The 17,481-nt window shown below is 47.1% G+C and overlaps 1 protein-coding gene and 1 pseudogene across 2 annotated transcripts in view; both read right to left on the reverse strand.

Annotated features, from left to right (window-relative positions):
- Positions 1 to 17,481, reverse strand: part of LOC135023902 (sodium/hydrogen exchanger 2-like) — a 148,554-nt gene that overhangs the window by 22,388 nt on the left and 108,685 nt on the right. For both annotated transcript variants that reach the window (XM_063953426.1, XM_063953427.1), the window contains exons 6-7: positions 11,270 to 11,359; positions 8,380 to 8,450 (exon numbers count right to left, since the gene is read on the reverse strand). In XM_063953426.1, the coding sequence (XP_063809496.1) occupies positions 8,380 to 8,450; positions 11,270 to 11,359 (161 nt within the window). The remainder of the gene's footprint in view (positions 1 to 8,379; positions 8,451 to 11,269; positions 11,360 to 17,481) is intronic.
- Positions 6,415 to 6,533, reverse strand: LOC135052378 (5S ribosomal RNA; annotated as a pseudogene).

A 17,481-nucleotide genomic window follows, 5' to 3' on the forward strand; every position in this document is an offset into this window, starting at 1 on the left:
GGAATATGGAACCCGGGTATTACTCCTTATGGGCTGCAAGGACCACTGGATGGGATGTGCATAGGCCCCCTAATGACTCGTTTGACGCATTTCGATGCAGCAGGCGTCATTGTCAAGGCAGCTCTCACCATTTACATACATGAATTTTTCTAGTCTTACATTGTATATATCAGAAAAAAAGACACTTCCTGATTTAGACATTTTTGGTTTCTAGGTATATAAACCTAAATGTATCGGGGGTATACCGCACTGGAAAATATTAATGTATCTAATAGATAATATTAAGACAAAATATAATGAGTACAAAGAGAAAACCATTGTTTTCTAATTAATCTTAAATTTGGTGGTGCACCCTGAGTCAGTAATGAAACATGCAACAGAAAAAGAGAAAAGAAGACTCTTTTGTGGGCGCACTCTTATATGTATGTGTATAGAAGTCTCAGAAGAAACAAATGATAAAAATTATATGCAAATTTCTCTGACGTCCTAGTGGATGCTGGGAACTCCGTAAGGACCATGGGGAATAGCGGCTCCGCAGGAGACTGGGCACAAATGTAAAGCTTTAGGACTACCTGGTGTGCACTGGCTCCTCCCCCTATGACCCTCCTCCAAGCCTCAGTTAGATTTTTGTGCCCGGCCGAGAAGGGTGCACACTAGGGGCTCTCCTGAGCTTCTTAGTGAAAGTTTAGTTTTAGGTTTTTTATTTTCAGTGAGACCTGCTGGCAACAGGCTCACTGCATCGAGGGACTAAGGGGAGAAGAAGCGAACTCACCTGCGTGCAGAGTGGATTGGGCTTCTTAGGCTACTGGACACCATTAGCTCCAGAGGGACCGAACACAGGCCCAGCCTCGGAGCTCGGTCCCAGAGCCGCGCCGCCGGCCCCCTTACAGAGCCAGAAGCAAGAAGAGGTCCGGAAAAATCGGCGGCAGAAGACATCAGTCTTCAACAAGGTAGCGCACAGCACTGCAGCTGTGCGCCATTGTTACTCAGGCACACTTCACACTTCGGTCACTGAGGGTGCAGGGCGCTAGGGGGGGGCGCCCTGAGCAGCAATGTAAACACCTTGGCTGGCATAAATACACCACATATAACCCCCAGGGCTATATGGATGTATTTTAACCCCTGCCAGAACTCACCAAAAAGCGGGAGAAAAGGCCGCCGAGAAGGGGGCGGAGCCTATCTCCTCAGCACACGGGCGCCATTTTCCATCACAGCTCCGCTGGAAGGACGTCTCCCTGACTCTCCCCTGCAGTCCTGCACTACAGAAAAGGGTAAAAAAGAGAGGGGGGCACTAATTTGGCGCAGTTTTAATACTAACAGCAGCTATAAAGGGAAAAGCACATTTTATAGTGGTATTCCTGTCTATATATAGCGCTCTGGTGTGTGCTGGCATACTCTCCCTCTGTCTCCCCAAAGGGCTAGTGGGGTCCTTTCCTCTATCAGAGCATTCCCTGTGTGTGTGCGGTGTGTCGGTACGATTGTGTCGACATGTTTGAGGAGGAAAATGAGATGGAGACGGAGCAATTGCCTATTATAGAGTTGTCACCCCCTAGGGAGTCGACACCTGAGTGGATGAGCTTATGGAAGGAATTGCGTGACAGTGTCAGCTCTTTACGACAGACAGTTGACGACATGAGACAGCCGGCTACTCAGCTTGTGCCTGTCCAGGGGTCTCAAACGCCATCAGGGGCTTTAAAACGCCCGTTATCTAAATGGCAGACACAGACACGGATACTGACTCCAGTGTCGATGATGAGGAGACAAACGTGACTTCCACTAGGGCCACACGTTACATGATTGAAGCAATGAAAAATGTATTGCATATCTCTGATAATACAAGTACCACTAAAAAGGGTATTATGTTTGGTGAGAAATAACTGCCTGTAGTTTTTCCTGTATCCTAGGAAATAAATGAAGTGTGTGATGAGGCGTGGGTTTCCCCCGATAAAAAACTGATAATTCCTAAAAGGTTATTGGCATCGTACCCTTTCCCGCCAGAGGATAGGGCACGTTGGAAAACACCCCCTAGGGTGGATTAAGCGCTCACACGCTTGTCTAAACAGGTAGCACTACCCTCTCCTGATACGGCCGCCCTAAAGGAACCTGCCGATAGAAAGCTGGAGAATATCCTAAAATGTATATACACTCACACGGGTGTTATACTGCGACCAGCAATCGCCTCAGCCTGGATGTGCAGTGCGGGCGTGGCGTGGTCGGATTCCCTGACTGAAAATATTGATACCCTAGATAGGGACAGTATATTACTGACTATAGAGCATTTGAAAGATGCATTTTTATATATGCGTGATGCACAGAGGGATATTTGCCGACTGGCATCAAGAGTTAGCGCGCTGTCCATTTCTGCAAGAAGAGGTTTATGGACGCGGCAGTGGTCAGGTGATGCGGATTCTAAAAGGCACATGGAAGTATTGCCTTATAAGGGGGAGGAGTTATTTGGGGTAGGTCTATCAGACCTGGTAGCCACGGCAACTGCTGGAAAATCCACATTTTTACCCCAGGTAGCTTCTCAACCTAAGAAGACGCCGTATTATCAGGCGCAGTCCTTTCGGCCCCATAAGGGCAAGCGGGCAAAAGGCGCCTCATTTCTGCCCCGTGGCAGAGGGAGAGGAAAAAGGCTGCAGCAAACAGCCAGTTCCCAGGAACAAAAGCCCTCTCCCGCCTCCGCAAAGTCCTCAGCATGACGCTGGGGCTTTACAAGCGGACTCAGGCACGTTGGGGGCCCGTCTCAAGAAATTCGAGACGTCTCCCCCTCGCCGTTTCATAAAGTCTGCTTTACCGACGTCTCCCTCAGACAGGGAGGCAGTATTGCAAGCCATTCACAGGCTGTATTCCCAGCAGGTGATAATCAAGGTACCCCTCCTGCAACAGGGAAAGGGGTACTATTCCACACTATTTGTGGTACCGAAGCCGGACGGCTCGGTGAGACCAATGTTAAATCTAAAATCCTTGAACACTTACATACAAAGGTTCAAATTCAAGATGGAGTCACTCAGAGCAGTGATTGCAAACCTGGAAGAAGGGGACTATACGGTCTCTCTGGACATCAAAGATGCTTACCTACATGTCCCAATTTACCCTTCTCCAAGGGTACCTCAGGTTTGTGGTACAGAACTGTCACTATCAGTTTCAGACGCTGCCATTTGGATTGTCCACGGCACCCCGGGTCTTTACCAAGGTAATGGCCGAAATGATGATACTCCTTCGAAAGAAGGGAGTTTTAGTTATCCCTTACTTGGACGATCTCCTGATAAGGGCAAGATCCAGGGAACGGTTGGAAGTCGGGGTAGCACTATCTCAGATAGTGCTGCGGCAGCACGGTTGGATTCTCAATATTCCAAAATCGCAGCTGATCCCGGCGACACGCCTTCTATTCCTAGGGATGATCCTGGACACAGTCCAGAAAAAGGTTTTTCTCCCGGAGGAGAAAGCCAGGGAGTTATCCGAACTAGTCAGAAACCTCCTAAAACCAGGCCAAGTGTCAGTGCATCAGTGCACAAGGGTCCTGGGAAAAATGGTGGCTTCCTACGAAGCAATTCCATTCGGCAGATTCCACGCAAGAACTTTCCAGTGGGACCTGCTGGACAAATGGTCCGGATCGCATCTTCAGATGCATCAGCGGATAACCCTGTCACCAAAGACAAGGGTGTCTCTCCTGTGGTGGTTGCAGAGTGCTCATCTTCTAGAGGGCCGCAGATTCGGCATTCAGGACTGGGTCCTGGTGACCACGGATGCCAGCCTGCGAGGCTGGGGAGCAGTCACACAGGGAAGAAATTTCCAGGGCTTGTGGTCAAGCCTGGAGACATCACTTCACATGAATATTTTGGAGCTAAGGGCCATTTACAATGCCCTAAGCCAAGCAAGACCTCTGCTTCAAGGTCAGCCGGTGCTGATCCAGTCGAACAACATCACGGCAGTCGCCCACGTAAACAGACAGGGCGGCACAAGAAGCAGGAGGGCAATGGCAGAAGCTGCAAGGATTTTTCGCTGGGCGGAAAATCATGTGATAGCATTGTCAGCAGTGTTCATTCCGGGAGTGGACAACTGGGAAGCAGACTTCCTCAGCAGGCACGACCTCCACCCGGGAGAGTGGGGACTTCACCCAGAAGTCTTCCACATGATTGTAAACCATTGGGAAAAACCAAAGGTGGACATGATGGCGTCCCGCCTAAACAAAAAATTGGACAGGTATTGCGCCAGGTCAAGGGACCCTCAGGCAATAGCTGTGGACGCTCTGGTAACACCGTGGGTGTACCAGTCAGTGTATGTGTTCCCTCCTCTTCCTCTCATACCAAAAGTACTGAGAATTATAAGACGGAGGGGAGTAAGAACTATACTCGTGGCTCCGGATTGGCCAAGAAGGACTTGGTACCCGGAACTTCAAGAGATGCTCACGGAGGACCCGTGGCCTCTGCCTCTAAGAAGGGACCTGCTCCAGCAAGGACCCTGTCTATTCCAAGACTTACCGCGGCTGCGTTTGACGGCAGGGCGGTTGAACGCCGGATCCTGAAGGAAAAGGGCATTCCGGATGAAGTCATCCCTACCCTGATCAAGCCAGGAAGGATGTAACCGCAAAGCATTATCACCGCATTTGGCGAAAATATGTTGCGTGGTGCGAGGCCAGTAAGGCCCCGATGGAGGAATTTCAACTAGGTCGATTCCTGCATTTCCTGTAAACAGGAGTGTCTATGGGCCTAAAATTGGGATCCATTATGGTTCAAATTTCGGCCCTGTCAATTTTCTTCCAGAAAAAACTAGCTTCACTACCTGAAGTTCAGACGTTTGTAAAAGGGGTACTGCATATACAGCCTCCTTTTGTGCCTCCAGTGGCACCTTGGGATCTCAATGTAGTTTTGGGGTTCCTAAAGTCACATTGATTTGAACCACTTGAATTTGTGGAGTTAAAATATCTCACATGAAAAGTGGTCATGTTGTTGGCCCTGGCCTCGGCCAGGCGCGTGTCAGAATTGGCGGGCTTTATCCTGTAAAAGCCTTTATCTGATCTTCCATTCAGACAGGGCAGAATTGAGGACTCGTCCTCAATTTCTCCCTAAGGTGGTTTCAGCGTTTCAACTGAACCAGCCTATTGTGGTACCTGCGGCTACTAGGGACTTGGAGGACTCCAAGTTGCTGGACGTAGTCAGGGCCCTGAAAATATATGTTTCCAGGACGGCTGGAGTCAGGAAATCTGACTCGCTGTTTATCCTGTATGCACCCAACAAGCTGGGTGCTCCTGCTTCTAAGCAGACTATTGCTCGTTGGATTTGTAGTACAATTCAGCTTGCACATTCTGTGGCAGGCCTGCCACAGCCAAAATCTGTGAAAGCCCATTCCACAAGGAAGGTGGGCTCATCTTGGGCGGCTGCCCGAGGGGTCTCGGCGTTACAACTTTGCCGAGCAGCTACTTGGTCAGGGGCAAACACGTTTGCTAAATTCTACAAATTTGATACCCTGGCTGAGGAGGACCTGGAGTTCTCTCATTCGGTGCTGCAGAGTCATCCGCACTCTCCCACCCGTTTGGGAGCTTTGGTATAATCCCCATGATCCTTACGGAGTTCCCAGCATCCACTAGGACGTCAGAGAAAATAAGAATTTACTTACCGATAATTCTATTTCTCGTAGTCCGTAGTGGATGCTGGGCGCCCATCCCAAGTGCGGATTGTCTGCAATACTTGTACATAGTTATTGTTACAAAAATCGGGTTATTATTGTTGTGAGCCATCTTTCCAGAGGCTCCTCTGTTATCATGCTGTTAACTGGGTTCAGATCACAGGTTATACGGTGTGATTGGTGTGGCTGGTATGAGTCTTACCCGGGATTCAAAATCCTTCCTTATTGTGTACGCTCGTCCGGGCACAGTATCCTAACTGAGGCTTGGAGGAGGGTCATAGGGGGAGGAGCCAGTGCACACCAGGTAGTCCTAAAGCTTTACTTTTGTGCCCAGTCTCCTGCGGAGCCGCTATTCCCCATGGTCCTTACGGAGTTCCCAGCATCCACTACGGACTACGAGAAATAGAATTATCGGTAAGTAAATTCTTATTTTTATTAACAAAAATCTGTAAAATGGTAGTAGAATATACTGTCAAAAATATCAAAAAGAGGAGGGGGGGTTAGGAAAAGGGGAACACAGAACAAATTTTTACAGTGTAAATACTGAGTAATAGTTCTGGACTGCCTGGGTACGAAAATGCAGAAAATAACAGCTGGAGGCCTGAAAAAAATCTCTATATGAGTCCTAGGTAAGTATGTAAATAAAATTATAAGGATATTAGGTTGATGATAAGTCAGCTAGATCTCTTATGAGTAATAATGAAGAGACGGATGGGGTAGATAAAGATGGAATGAGTAAGATGAATCTGCTGTCAGTGTTAGACGCTGAGCAAAACCGTCCAGGAACTTCTACTAAACTGAGTATTCCTCAAGAGTCTCCCACTTGAGTACTAACCCAGCCCGACACTGCTTAGCTTCCAAGATCGGAAGGATTCGGGCGTTGCCAGTGTGGTATGAAAGTAGAAGGGATATTTTGATATCGAAGGCTCGGGAATCACTGATAAGAGTTCACGAAATGGAGAAAAAAAAGAGTAGATATAGATTGGAGAAGAAAATAGGGGATCTGCTGCCAATGTTAGACAGGGATGGTTACCCCTGAATCAGTGGTGAGAGTCCTGAAATTAGAGGAAGTTGGAAAAAAAATGGGGGGGGGGGGGGGGGAGGGAAGGAACAATGCTGGTCTAAGGTAGTTTGGGAGGGTTGATGGTCGATAAGCTAACAATTACAAGGTGCTGATGGTACCTGTGATGTTAATAATACTGAATGTTGTAGAAAGCAGATTGTAAAAATTGGCAGATAGTTAAGATGCTTTAAACCATGCAAAAACATTGTATATATCAGAAAAAAAGACACTTCCTGATTTAGACATTTTTTGTTTCTAGGTATATAAACCTGTCAGTTTTTATTATCACTTACTCTGACAAAGATGCCTGTTGCATTAAAACGCATCATCCGAGTGAATTGGGAGGATTATACACATCCCATTCAGTGGTACTTGGCAGCCCTGAAGAAGTAGTACCCGGGTTCCATCCTCCTCCTTTTTGGAGACTGTATTTGGACTATACCATTTATCTGGTACGGCTGTTATCCCTATATGCTATGTTTTTAGCTTTAAAGTATTTGTTTGTTTGGCATACTGCACTGTAGGCCTAATTTAGGTCCAGTTATAGTAGCAACGCATGCTGCAAAGTACCGATGTTCCGTACTTTGTGCATGCGCTGGACCATACTGTGGTCTGCCATATCAGTAGCAGTAAGACACCAGACTGTCAGTGATCGACAGTCTGGGGCTGTTTGGGGAGGAGAGGTGGGCAACGGCCTCTGTTTCTCAAAATGGCAGCGTGTTACCAACGATGCAGGGGAGGGTCGGGTCAGGTCTGTTGTTGCAGCAGCCGGCTTGCACGACTCAGCCGATGATGGATGGTGGATTAGTTGGAAGTTTGCAGGGCTGTTAGCCATTGATGTATTATTTGTGGAAACCATATTTAACATTGCTCCTAATTGGTTTTCAACCCTGTATAGACCTGGGCAATGCATGAATGAAGACTCTATAAGGCATTTGTACAGTTGAACTTATAGCCTGTTTTCAGAGTGTGTCTTGTGTGTTTTTGCACTGTGCATGCTCTAGTACAGAGCCTACACAAGTATGAATTATGCAGAGATTAATGCATTTCAGTCTTATCTTTCATTGTGACTGAAGGGATGTAACTGGGCTGTAGTGAGGTGTTCTCATGTAGGCAAAGTACAGAGAGGGTGTGTTGAGGCATCTGTGGGCTGTGCAGAGCTGGCTTAAAGGGGTGGTCTTCAGTATGCCGAATGTCGGAATCCCGGCGCACAGTATACCGGCGCCGGAATCCCGACACCCGGCATACCGACAGCTATTCTCCCTCGTGGGGGTCCACGACCCCCCTGGAGGTAGAATAAAATAGTGTGGTGCGCGTAGCGCGACACCGTGCCCACAAGGGGCTCCTTTGCGCTCGCCCCGCTGTCGGTATGCCGGCGGTCGGGCTCCCGACGCCGGTATGCTGGTCGCCGGGAGCCCGAGCGCCGGCATACCGTACTACACCCGGCTTAAAGCATATGTCTGTTTGCAGTTGTGTTATTTGCATTTAATATAGGCTGGTATAATGTAAATGTGTGCCGCTGATGCTGATAATAATGATGATGCTGATGATGATGACAACAATACAAGTGAACAGATAGCAGGTGGACACACTGCTTAGATGTGAATAACTCATTAAATACAAATGACTTATGTTAATCTCTGCTTCAGGCACACTGGCTACCAAAATGAAAAATACTGTAATCCTACTTGTCTTTGCAGTAGTTGTGTCCCCAGTGGCCACATACATCTTCAATGCCTGCCTTTACATGGTCCAAGAACTGTGGATGAAATGACATCTGCTTATTGGTACATAAATCATAATTCATTATTCCACAAATGTATACTGTATATGAATATTGCAAGTCCAATGGAAAGTAAGACTGTGTGTACGGTCCGTGCGAGCCATCATTTTACATATAAGATGCTCAACTGTTTTTGTGTATAGGTTAAAATTTGCTAATGATTAATTTGCTAAAATGCTGTGCACTTACAGTATTATTAACATTTTGATAAAATGGACTGGATTAAAAGCAGTCTCCAAATATATTCTCAAACACATAAATGGGCATTAAATACTGGTGAATGGAAATAATAGACAGAACATACTTTAACCATATTGGAGGACATTCTCAAAAATTTTATTTAACAAAATTACATATACATTTGTTCTTCACTCCTTCAAGACAGCAGTTCCCACGCTCTGACCAAACAGCACATCCCCATTCATTCCTATGGAGGAGATGCAGACATTAGGTCGACAATAAAAATGTTGACATCCATAATGTCGTTAGGCCAGAGTTTTTCAAACTCCGCCATTACAGTCCAGACAATGCTTGAGCATAGGTAACTTTATTAGTACCTCAGTCAATTTGATTTATCTGTCTGGACTCATACATACAAATGAGTAAAACCTGGACTGTAATGGCGCTAAATTTGGGAAACTAACTATGTTAGACTATGGTGGAGGGTGGGGTTAGGCACCAGAGGGAGTGTTAGGATAGGAATTAGGGTTAGGGCCATGGACATGGTCAATGTCGCCATGGTAAGCACTATGAATCTAAGCATTATGACTATTATGAATCTCCACATGAGCATATGGACATGGTCATAATGTTGACATTATGACCATATCATAATATATGATCAACACTAAATGATTGTAACTAAGCGCAAACCCAGGAATATACCCAGAAGTGTTATTGCTTAATTCTCCTGAGTACAAGCAACCCAGATAAATGTAATTTTTCATACTCTACGAAAGTTTAAAAGTGAGGAACAGTGATAGGATTCTTCTATTTATTCTCACTTTTCTTTCCTAAATGTATTTACATTGTTAAAAAGGGAGATTTTGAAGAGTCGTCTAAAACGCCAATAGGTCTTACTGTATGTTAGTTCTAACAGATCCAATGAAAACTGTAATAGTAACTATTACAGCATGGATCTATTAGTAATACTATGCCTAGAACACCTTATTTAGGTTTCTGCCTTTACCTGCAATGAAATACATGTGACATCACAATATAACATCACAGGATATCCCATACAAATTGCTTCCATTAACACTGGGAATTACCAGACCCCCTGGCTTGACAATGACACTACAGGCAATTGTGGCAGCACAAAACGGTTACTTTGTGGTTTTACAGTATTTACAAAAGGGTATTACAGCTCAGCTTAAGATCCAAATCCACCTGCTATATATATATAAATATATATATATATATATATATATAAAAATCAGCCAAGTGGAAATAGGTAATTAAAAACAACAAAAAAAAACATTGTAAGCAGTGCTTAAAGTGGTCCTAGAGAGGTGGTGGAACTCACCCCCCTCCCCCCGGCGCCCATGTAATAAAGGTATTACAAAAAGGGCGTGGTCTCAAAAAGGGGCGTGGTCATACAATAGTAATAATGCCCACAGTAGTAGCACCCCTAATACACATAATGCCCACAGTAGTAGCACCCCGTAATACGCATAATGCCCACAGCAGCAGCGCCCCTTATACAATGCCCACAGTAGTAGTGCTCCTTATGCAATGTCCACTGTACTGGTAGTGCCAACAGTGGTAGTGCCCCTTATATAGAGCCCATAGCAATGCCCCCAGTAGTAGTGCCCCTTGTGTCCCCAGGAGTGATGCCTCTTATGAAGTGCCCCATTTACAATGCCTTCATTAGTCGTTCCCCCATTAGTAATGCCATCAATGGTAATGCCCCTGTGTAGTATTGCCCCCAGTAGTAATGTCGCCTGTAGTAATGCCCCCAGTCATTTAGCCCCAGTAGTTATGCCGCTGTAGTTATGCCCCCAGTAGTTTAGCCCCCAGTGGTAATGCCCCTGCAGTTATGACCCCAGTAGTTTACCCCCTTTGTAGTTTGCCCCCAGTAGTAATGCCCCCCTGTAGTTTAGCACCGTTGTAGTTTAGCACCCAATTAGTAATGCCTCCAGTAGTTTAGCCCCCCTGTAGTTTGCCCCCTTGTAGTTTGCCCCCGAGTAGCCTGCCCCCAGTAGAAGCACTCACACACATAAAAAAAAAAAAAAAACAACAACACACCATACTCACCAAGCCCCGCTCCCGCGTCCGACCGCAGCAGTCTTCCTGGCGTCCGCTCCGCTGCACTATGGGAGAGACGTCATGACGTCTCTCCCATAGCGCACACTGACAGAGCTGGGAGCAGGAGCTCAGTAGTGAGCTACTGCCGCCGGCTTCCGCTATGGAAAGAGAGCCGGGCGCCCGCTTGTAACACAATCTCAGCAAGCGCCCAGCATTTCCCTGTGCGGCGCCGGGCACACATCAGGTTAGGTGAGCCGGAGGAGGCGGAAACTGGGTTCCGTCTCCAAGTGGAACTGACGAAACGCAGTTCCGCCCTGTTCCGGCTCACTTTAACTCCTGATTTTAACACTGTTCTCAACCTCAAACTCTTTCATTTCGAAATAAAACCAGCTTGGTGAAAAAGCATATTAACACCATTTTTGAGAACATCCTCCAACTGTTCTGTAATGTCATCATTCTTCCCAGAAGCCTCATATACCCAGTAAATACAATTACATACAACACACAATATAAAATTCACTGTTTGTTCAAATTGATTCTTGAAATACCCGATTATGGATTTCTTCACTGATGATCTCCTGCTTTTTATTTGCTTTTTTCACATTTAAAAATTCTACCAATGGACGAATAGTTATGCCCTAAAAAAAAGAAGAAAAATCCGGAGCATATAACATTTTTCATATTTTGCAATGAGTTACTTAATTATATTTTATAACAAATGACTATTGATATAATCTGACATTTAGCAGGAATACAGAGCGTATAACTCAGAATGGCTCTACATCCAATCAACACAGTACAAATTTAGATTGGAGGTGTTATGGTAACAGTGATTTCAGATAATCCACAATGCAAATTTCAGCACACTTAGGCTCATTTAACAGACTTACTTTTTAGCATATTGGAAACATGATTTGCATTTCAAATACAATCCAAAGATCCAATTGTACATGTCTCTATTTGTGCTTGTGGAACAAAACACATGGAATATACAATGGTACATATATTCATTTCCATGTTACTTGATGGGGCTAACAATATATATCTGCAATCAAGTGCTTTAAGAAAAAATAAGAATTTACTTACCGATAATTCTATTTCTCGTAGTCCGTAGTGGATGCTGGGGACTCCGTCAGGACCATGGGGAATAGCGGCTCCGCAGGAGACAGGGCACAAAATTAAAAGTTTGACCAATAGGTGGTGTGCACTGGCTCCTCCCCCTATGACCCTCCTCCAAGCCTCAGTTAGGATACTGTGCCCGGACGAGCGTACACAATAAGGAAGGATTTTGAATCCCGGGTAAGACTCATACCAGCCACACCAATCACACTGTACAACTTGAGATCTGAACCCAGTTAACAGCATGATAACAGAGGAGCCTCTGAAAAGATGGCTTCCAACAATAATAACCCGATTTTTGTAACAATAACTATGTACAAGTTTTGCAGACAATCCGCACTTGGGATGGGCGCCCAGCATCCACTACGGACTATGAGAAATAGAATTATCGGTAAGTAAATTCTTATTTTCTCTGACGTCCTAAGTGGATGCTGGGGACTCCGTCAGGACCATGGGGATTATACCAAAGCTCCCAAACGGGCGGGAGAGTGCGGATGACTCTGCAGCACCGAATGAGAGAACTCCAGGTCCTCCTTAGCCAGGGTATCAAATTTGTAGAATTATACAAACGTGTTCTCCCCTGACCACTTAGCTGCTCGGCAGCGTTGTAATGCCGAGACCCCTCGGGCAGCCGCCCAAGGTGAGCCCACCTTCCTTGTGGAGTGGGCATTTACAGATTTTGGCTGTGGCAGGCCTGCCACAGAATGCGCAAGTTGAATTGTGCTACAAATCCAACGAGCAATCGTCTGCTTAGACGCAGGAACACCCAGCTTGTTGGGTGCATACAGTATAAACAGCGAGTCAGCCTTTCTGACTCCAGCCGTCCTTTAAATATATATATATATTTTTAAGGCTCTGACAACGTCGAACAACTTGGAGTCCTCCAAGTCGCTAGAAGCCGCAGGCACCACAATAGGTTGGTTCAGGTGAAACGCTGATACCACCTTAGGGAGAAACTGAGGACGCGTCCGCAGTTCTGCCCTGTCCCAATGGAAAATCAGATATGGGCTTTTGTACGATAAAGCCGCCAATTCTTACACTCTCCTGGCCGAAGCCAGGGCCAGTAGCATGGTCACTTTCCATGTAAGATATTTCAAATCCACCGATTTGAGTGGCTCAAACCAATGGGATTTGAGAAATCCCAAAACTACATTGAGATCCCACGGTGCCACTGGAGGCACAACCGGGCTGTATATGTAGTACTCCTTTGACAAAGCTTGGACTTCAGGAACTGAAGCCAATTCTTTCTGGAAGAAAATCGACAGGGCCGAAATTTGAACCTTAATGGACCCCAATTTGAGGCCCATAGACAATCCTGTTTGCAGGAAATGTAGGAATCGACCCAGTTGAAATTCCTCCGTCGGAGCCCTCTCCTTCAGGATCCGGCGTTCAACCGCCATGCCGTCAAACGCAGCCGCGGTAAGTCTAGAGGTAGAGTGCACGGATCCTCCGTGCGCATCTCTTGAAGTTCCGGGTACCAAGTCCTTCTTGGCCAATCCGGAGCCACGAGTATCGTTCTTACTCCCCTTCGCCTTATAATTCTCAGTACCTTGGGTATGAGAGGCAGAGGGGGGAACACATACATTGACTGGTACACCCATGGTGTTACCAATGCGTCCCCAGCTATTGCCTGAGGGTCTCTTGACCCGGCGCAATACCTGTCCAGTTTTTTGTTGAGGCGGGACGCCATCATGTCCACCTTTGGTTTTTCCCAACGGTTCACAATCATGTGGAAGACTTCTGGGTGAAGTCCCCACTCTCCCGGGTGGTGATCGTGTCTGCTGAGGAAGTCTGCTTCCCAGTTGTCCACTCCCGGAATGAACACTGCTGACAGTGCTATCACAGGATTTTCTGCCCAGCGAAAAATCCTTGCAGCTTCTGCCATTGCCCTCCTGCTTCTTGTGTCGCCCTGTCTGTTTACGTGGGCGACTGCCGTGGTGTTGTCCTACTGGATCAACACCGGCTGACCCTGAAGCAGAGGTCTTGCCAGGCTTAGAGCATTGTAAATTGCCCTTAGCTCCAGTATATTTATGTGAAGTGAAGTCTCCAGGCTTGACCACACTCCCTGGAAATTTCTTCCCTGTGTGACTGCTCCCCAGCCTCTCAGGCTGGCATTCGTGGTCACCAGGACCCAGTCCTGAATGCCGAATCTGCGGCCCTCCAAAAAGGTGAGCACTCTGCAACCACCACAGAAGAGACCCCCTTGTCCTTGGAGACGGGGCTATCCGCTGATGCATCTGAAGATGCGATCCGGACCATTTGTCCAGCAGATCCCACTGAAAGGTTCTTGCGTGGAATCTGCCGAATGGAATCGCTTCGTAAGAAGCCATCATTTACCCAGGACTCTTGTGCATTGATGCACTGACACTTTTCTTGGTTTTAGGAGGTTCCTGACTAGCTCGGATAACTCCCTGGCTTTCTCCTCCGGGAGAAAAACCTTTTTCTGAACTGTGTCCAGAATCATCCCTAGGAACAGCAGACGTGTTGTCGGGATCAGCTGGGATTTTGGAATATTTAGAATCCACCCGTGCTGTTGTAGCACTACTTGGTATAGTGCTACTGCGACCTCTAACTGTTCTCTGGATCTTGCCCTTATCAGGAGAACGTTCAAGTAAGGGATAATTAATACGCCTTTTCTTTGAAGTAGAATCATTTCAGCCTTTACCTTGGTAAAGACCCGGGGTGCCGTGGACAATCCAAACGGCAACGTCTGAAACTGATAGTGACAGTTTTGTACCACGAACCTGAGGTACTCTTGGTGTGAAGGGCAAATTGGGACATGGAGGTAAACATCCTTGATGTCCCAGGACACCATAAAGTCCCCTTCTTCCAGATTCGCTATCACTGCTCTGACTGATTTCATCTTGAACTTGAACCTTTGTATGTAAGTGTTCAAAAGATTTCAGACTTAGAATAGGTCTCACCGAGCCGTCCGGCTTCGGTACCACAAACAGCGTGGAATAATACCCCTTTCCTTGTTGTAGTAGGGGTACCTTGACTATTACTTGCTGGGAATACAGCTTGTGAATAGCTTCCAACACCGTCTCCCTGTCGGAGGGAGATGTTGGTAAAGCAGACTTCAGGAATCTGCGAGGAAGAGACGTCTCGAATTCCAATCTGTACCCCTGTGATACTACCTGCAGGATCCAGGGGTCGACTTGCGAGTGAGCCCACTGCGCGCTGAAATTCTTGAGACGACCCCCCCACCGGACCTGAGTCCGCTTGTAGGGCCCCAGCAACATGCTGAGGACTTTCCAGAAGCGGGGGAAGGCTTCTGCTCCTGGGAAGGAGCTGCTTGCTGCAGTCTCTTACCCTTTCCTTTGCCTCGGGCAGATATGAATGGCCTTTTGCCCGCTTGTTCTTATGAGAACGAAAGGACTGAGGCTGAAAAGACGGTGTCTTTTTCTGTTGGGAGGTGACCTGAGGTAAAAAAGGTGGATTTTCCGGCTGTTGCCGTGGCCACCAAGTCCGATAGACCGACCCCAAATAATTCCTCCCTTTTATACGGCAAACTTCCATATGCCGCTTGGAATCCGCATCACCTGACCACTGTCGCGTCCATAAACTTCTTCTGACAGAAATGGACAGCGCACTTACCCTTGATGCCAGAGTGCCAATATCCCTCTGTGCATCTCGCATATAAAGAAAATGCATCCTTTAAATGCTCTATAGTCAATAAAATATTGTCGCTATTCAGGGTATCAATATTTCCAGTCAGAGATTCCGACCAAACCCCCCCAGCACTGCACATCCATGCTGGGGCGATTGCTGGTCGCAGTATAACATCAGTATGTGTGTATATACTTTTTAGAGTATTTTCCAGCCTCCTATCAGCTGGATCTTTGAGGGCGGCCGTATCAGGAGACGGTAACGCCACTTGTTTTGATAAGCGTGTGAGCGCCTTATCTACCCTAGGGGGTGTTTCCCAGCGCGCCCTAACCTCTGGCGGGAAAGGGTATAATGCCAATAACTTCTTTGAAATTAGCAACTTCCTATCGGGGGTAACCCACGCTTCATCACACACTTCAATCAATTTATCTGATTCAGGAAAAACTACAGGTAGTTTTTTTCACACCCCACATAATACCCATTTTTGTGGTACTTGTAGTATCAGAAATATGTAACGCCTCCTTCATTGCCGTGATTATGTAACGTGTGGCCCTACTGGAAAATACGTTTGTTTCTTCACCGTCGACACTGGAGTCAGTGTCCGTGTCTGTGTCTATGTCGACCGACTGAGGTAATGGGCGTTTTAAAGCCCCTGACGGTGTTTGAGACGCCTGGACAGGTACTAATTGGTTTGCCGGCCGTCTCATATCGTCAACCGACCTTGTAGCGTGTTGACACTATCACGTAATTCCATAAATAAAGCCATCCATTCCGGTGTCGACTCCCTAGGGGGTGACATCCCATTACAGGCAATTGCTCCGCCTCCACTAACATCGTCCTCATACCTGTCGACACACACGTACCGACACACAGCACACACACAGGGAATGCTCTGATAGAGGACAGGACCCCACTAGCCCTTTGGGGAGACAGAGGGAGAGTTTGCCAGCACACACCAAGGCGCTATAATTATACAGGGACAACCTTATAGTAAGTGTTTTTCCTTATAGCAGCTTAATATATATTAATATCGCCAAAATATGCCCCCCCTCTCTGTTTTAACCCTGTTTCTGTAGTGCAGTGCAGGGGAGAGCCTGGGAGCCTTCCCACCAGCGGATCTGTGTGGGAAAAATGGCGCTGTGTGCTGAGGAGATAGGCCCCGCCCCCTTCACGGCGGGCTCTTCTCCCGTTTTTTTCTGTAATCCTGGCAGGGGTTAAATACATCCATATAGCCCAGGGGCTATATGTGATGTATTTTTAGCCAGTAAAGGTAATTACATTGCTGCCCAGGGCGCCCCCCCCCAGCGCCCTGCACCCTCAGTGACCGCGGTGTGAAGTGTGCTGAGAGCAATGGCGCACAGCTGCAGTGCTGTGCGCTACCTTAAGAAGACTGGGACGTCTTCAGCCGCCGATTTCTGGACCTCTTCTCTCTTCAGCATCTGTAAGGGGGCCGGCGGCGCGGCTCCGGTGACCCATCCAGGCTGTACCTGTGATCGTCCCTCTGGAGCTAGTGTCCAGTAGCCTAAGAAGCCAATCCATCCTGCACGCAGGTGAGTTCGCTTCTTCTCCCCTTAGTCCCGCGTTGCAGTGAGCCTGTTGCCAGCAGGACTCACTGAAAATAAAAAACCTAACAAACTTTTATTCTAAGCAGCTCTTTAGGAGAGCCACCTAGATTGCACCCTTCTCGGCCGGGCACAAAAACCTAACTGAGGCTTGGAGGAGGGTCATAGGGGGAGGAGCCAGTGCACACCACCTAGTGGTCAAACTTTTAATTTTGTGCCCTGTCTCCTGCGGAGCCGCTATTCCCCATGGTCCTGACGGAGTCCCCAGCATCCACTTAGGACGTCAGAGAAATAAAAAGTTATAATATGTCTGTGTGATCATAGGCTGTCATTCCGAATTGCTGCATGAAGGTATTGGAGTGGAGGCGGAATTGTAATGCTTGAACCAGGCTGCAAGTATATACCAAAATGGGTGTAGTATGAGTGGCCGGCGGCCGGGATCCTGGGGGCCAGCATACCTGTGCTGGGAT

The sequence above is a fragment of the Pseudophryne corroboree genome, chromosome 2 (assembly GCF_028390025.1).
Source record: "Pseudophryne corroboree isolate aPseCor3 chromosome 2, aPseCor3.hap2, whole genome shotgun sequence".
Taxonomy (NCBI): domain Eukaryota; kingdom Metazoa; phylum Chordata; class Amphibia; order Anura; family Myobatrachidae; genus Pseudophryne; species Pseudophryne corroboree.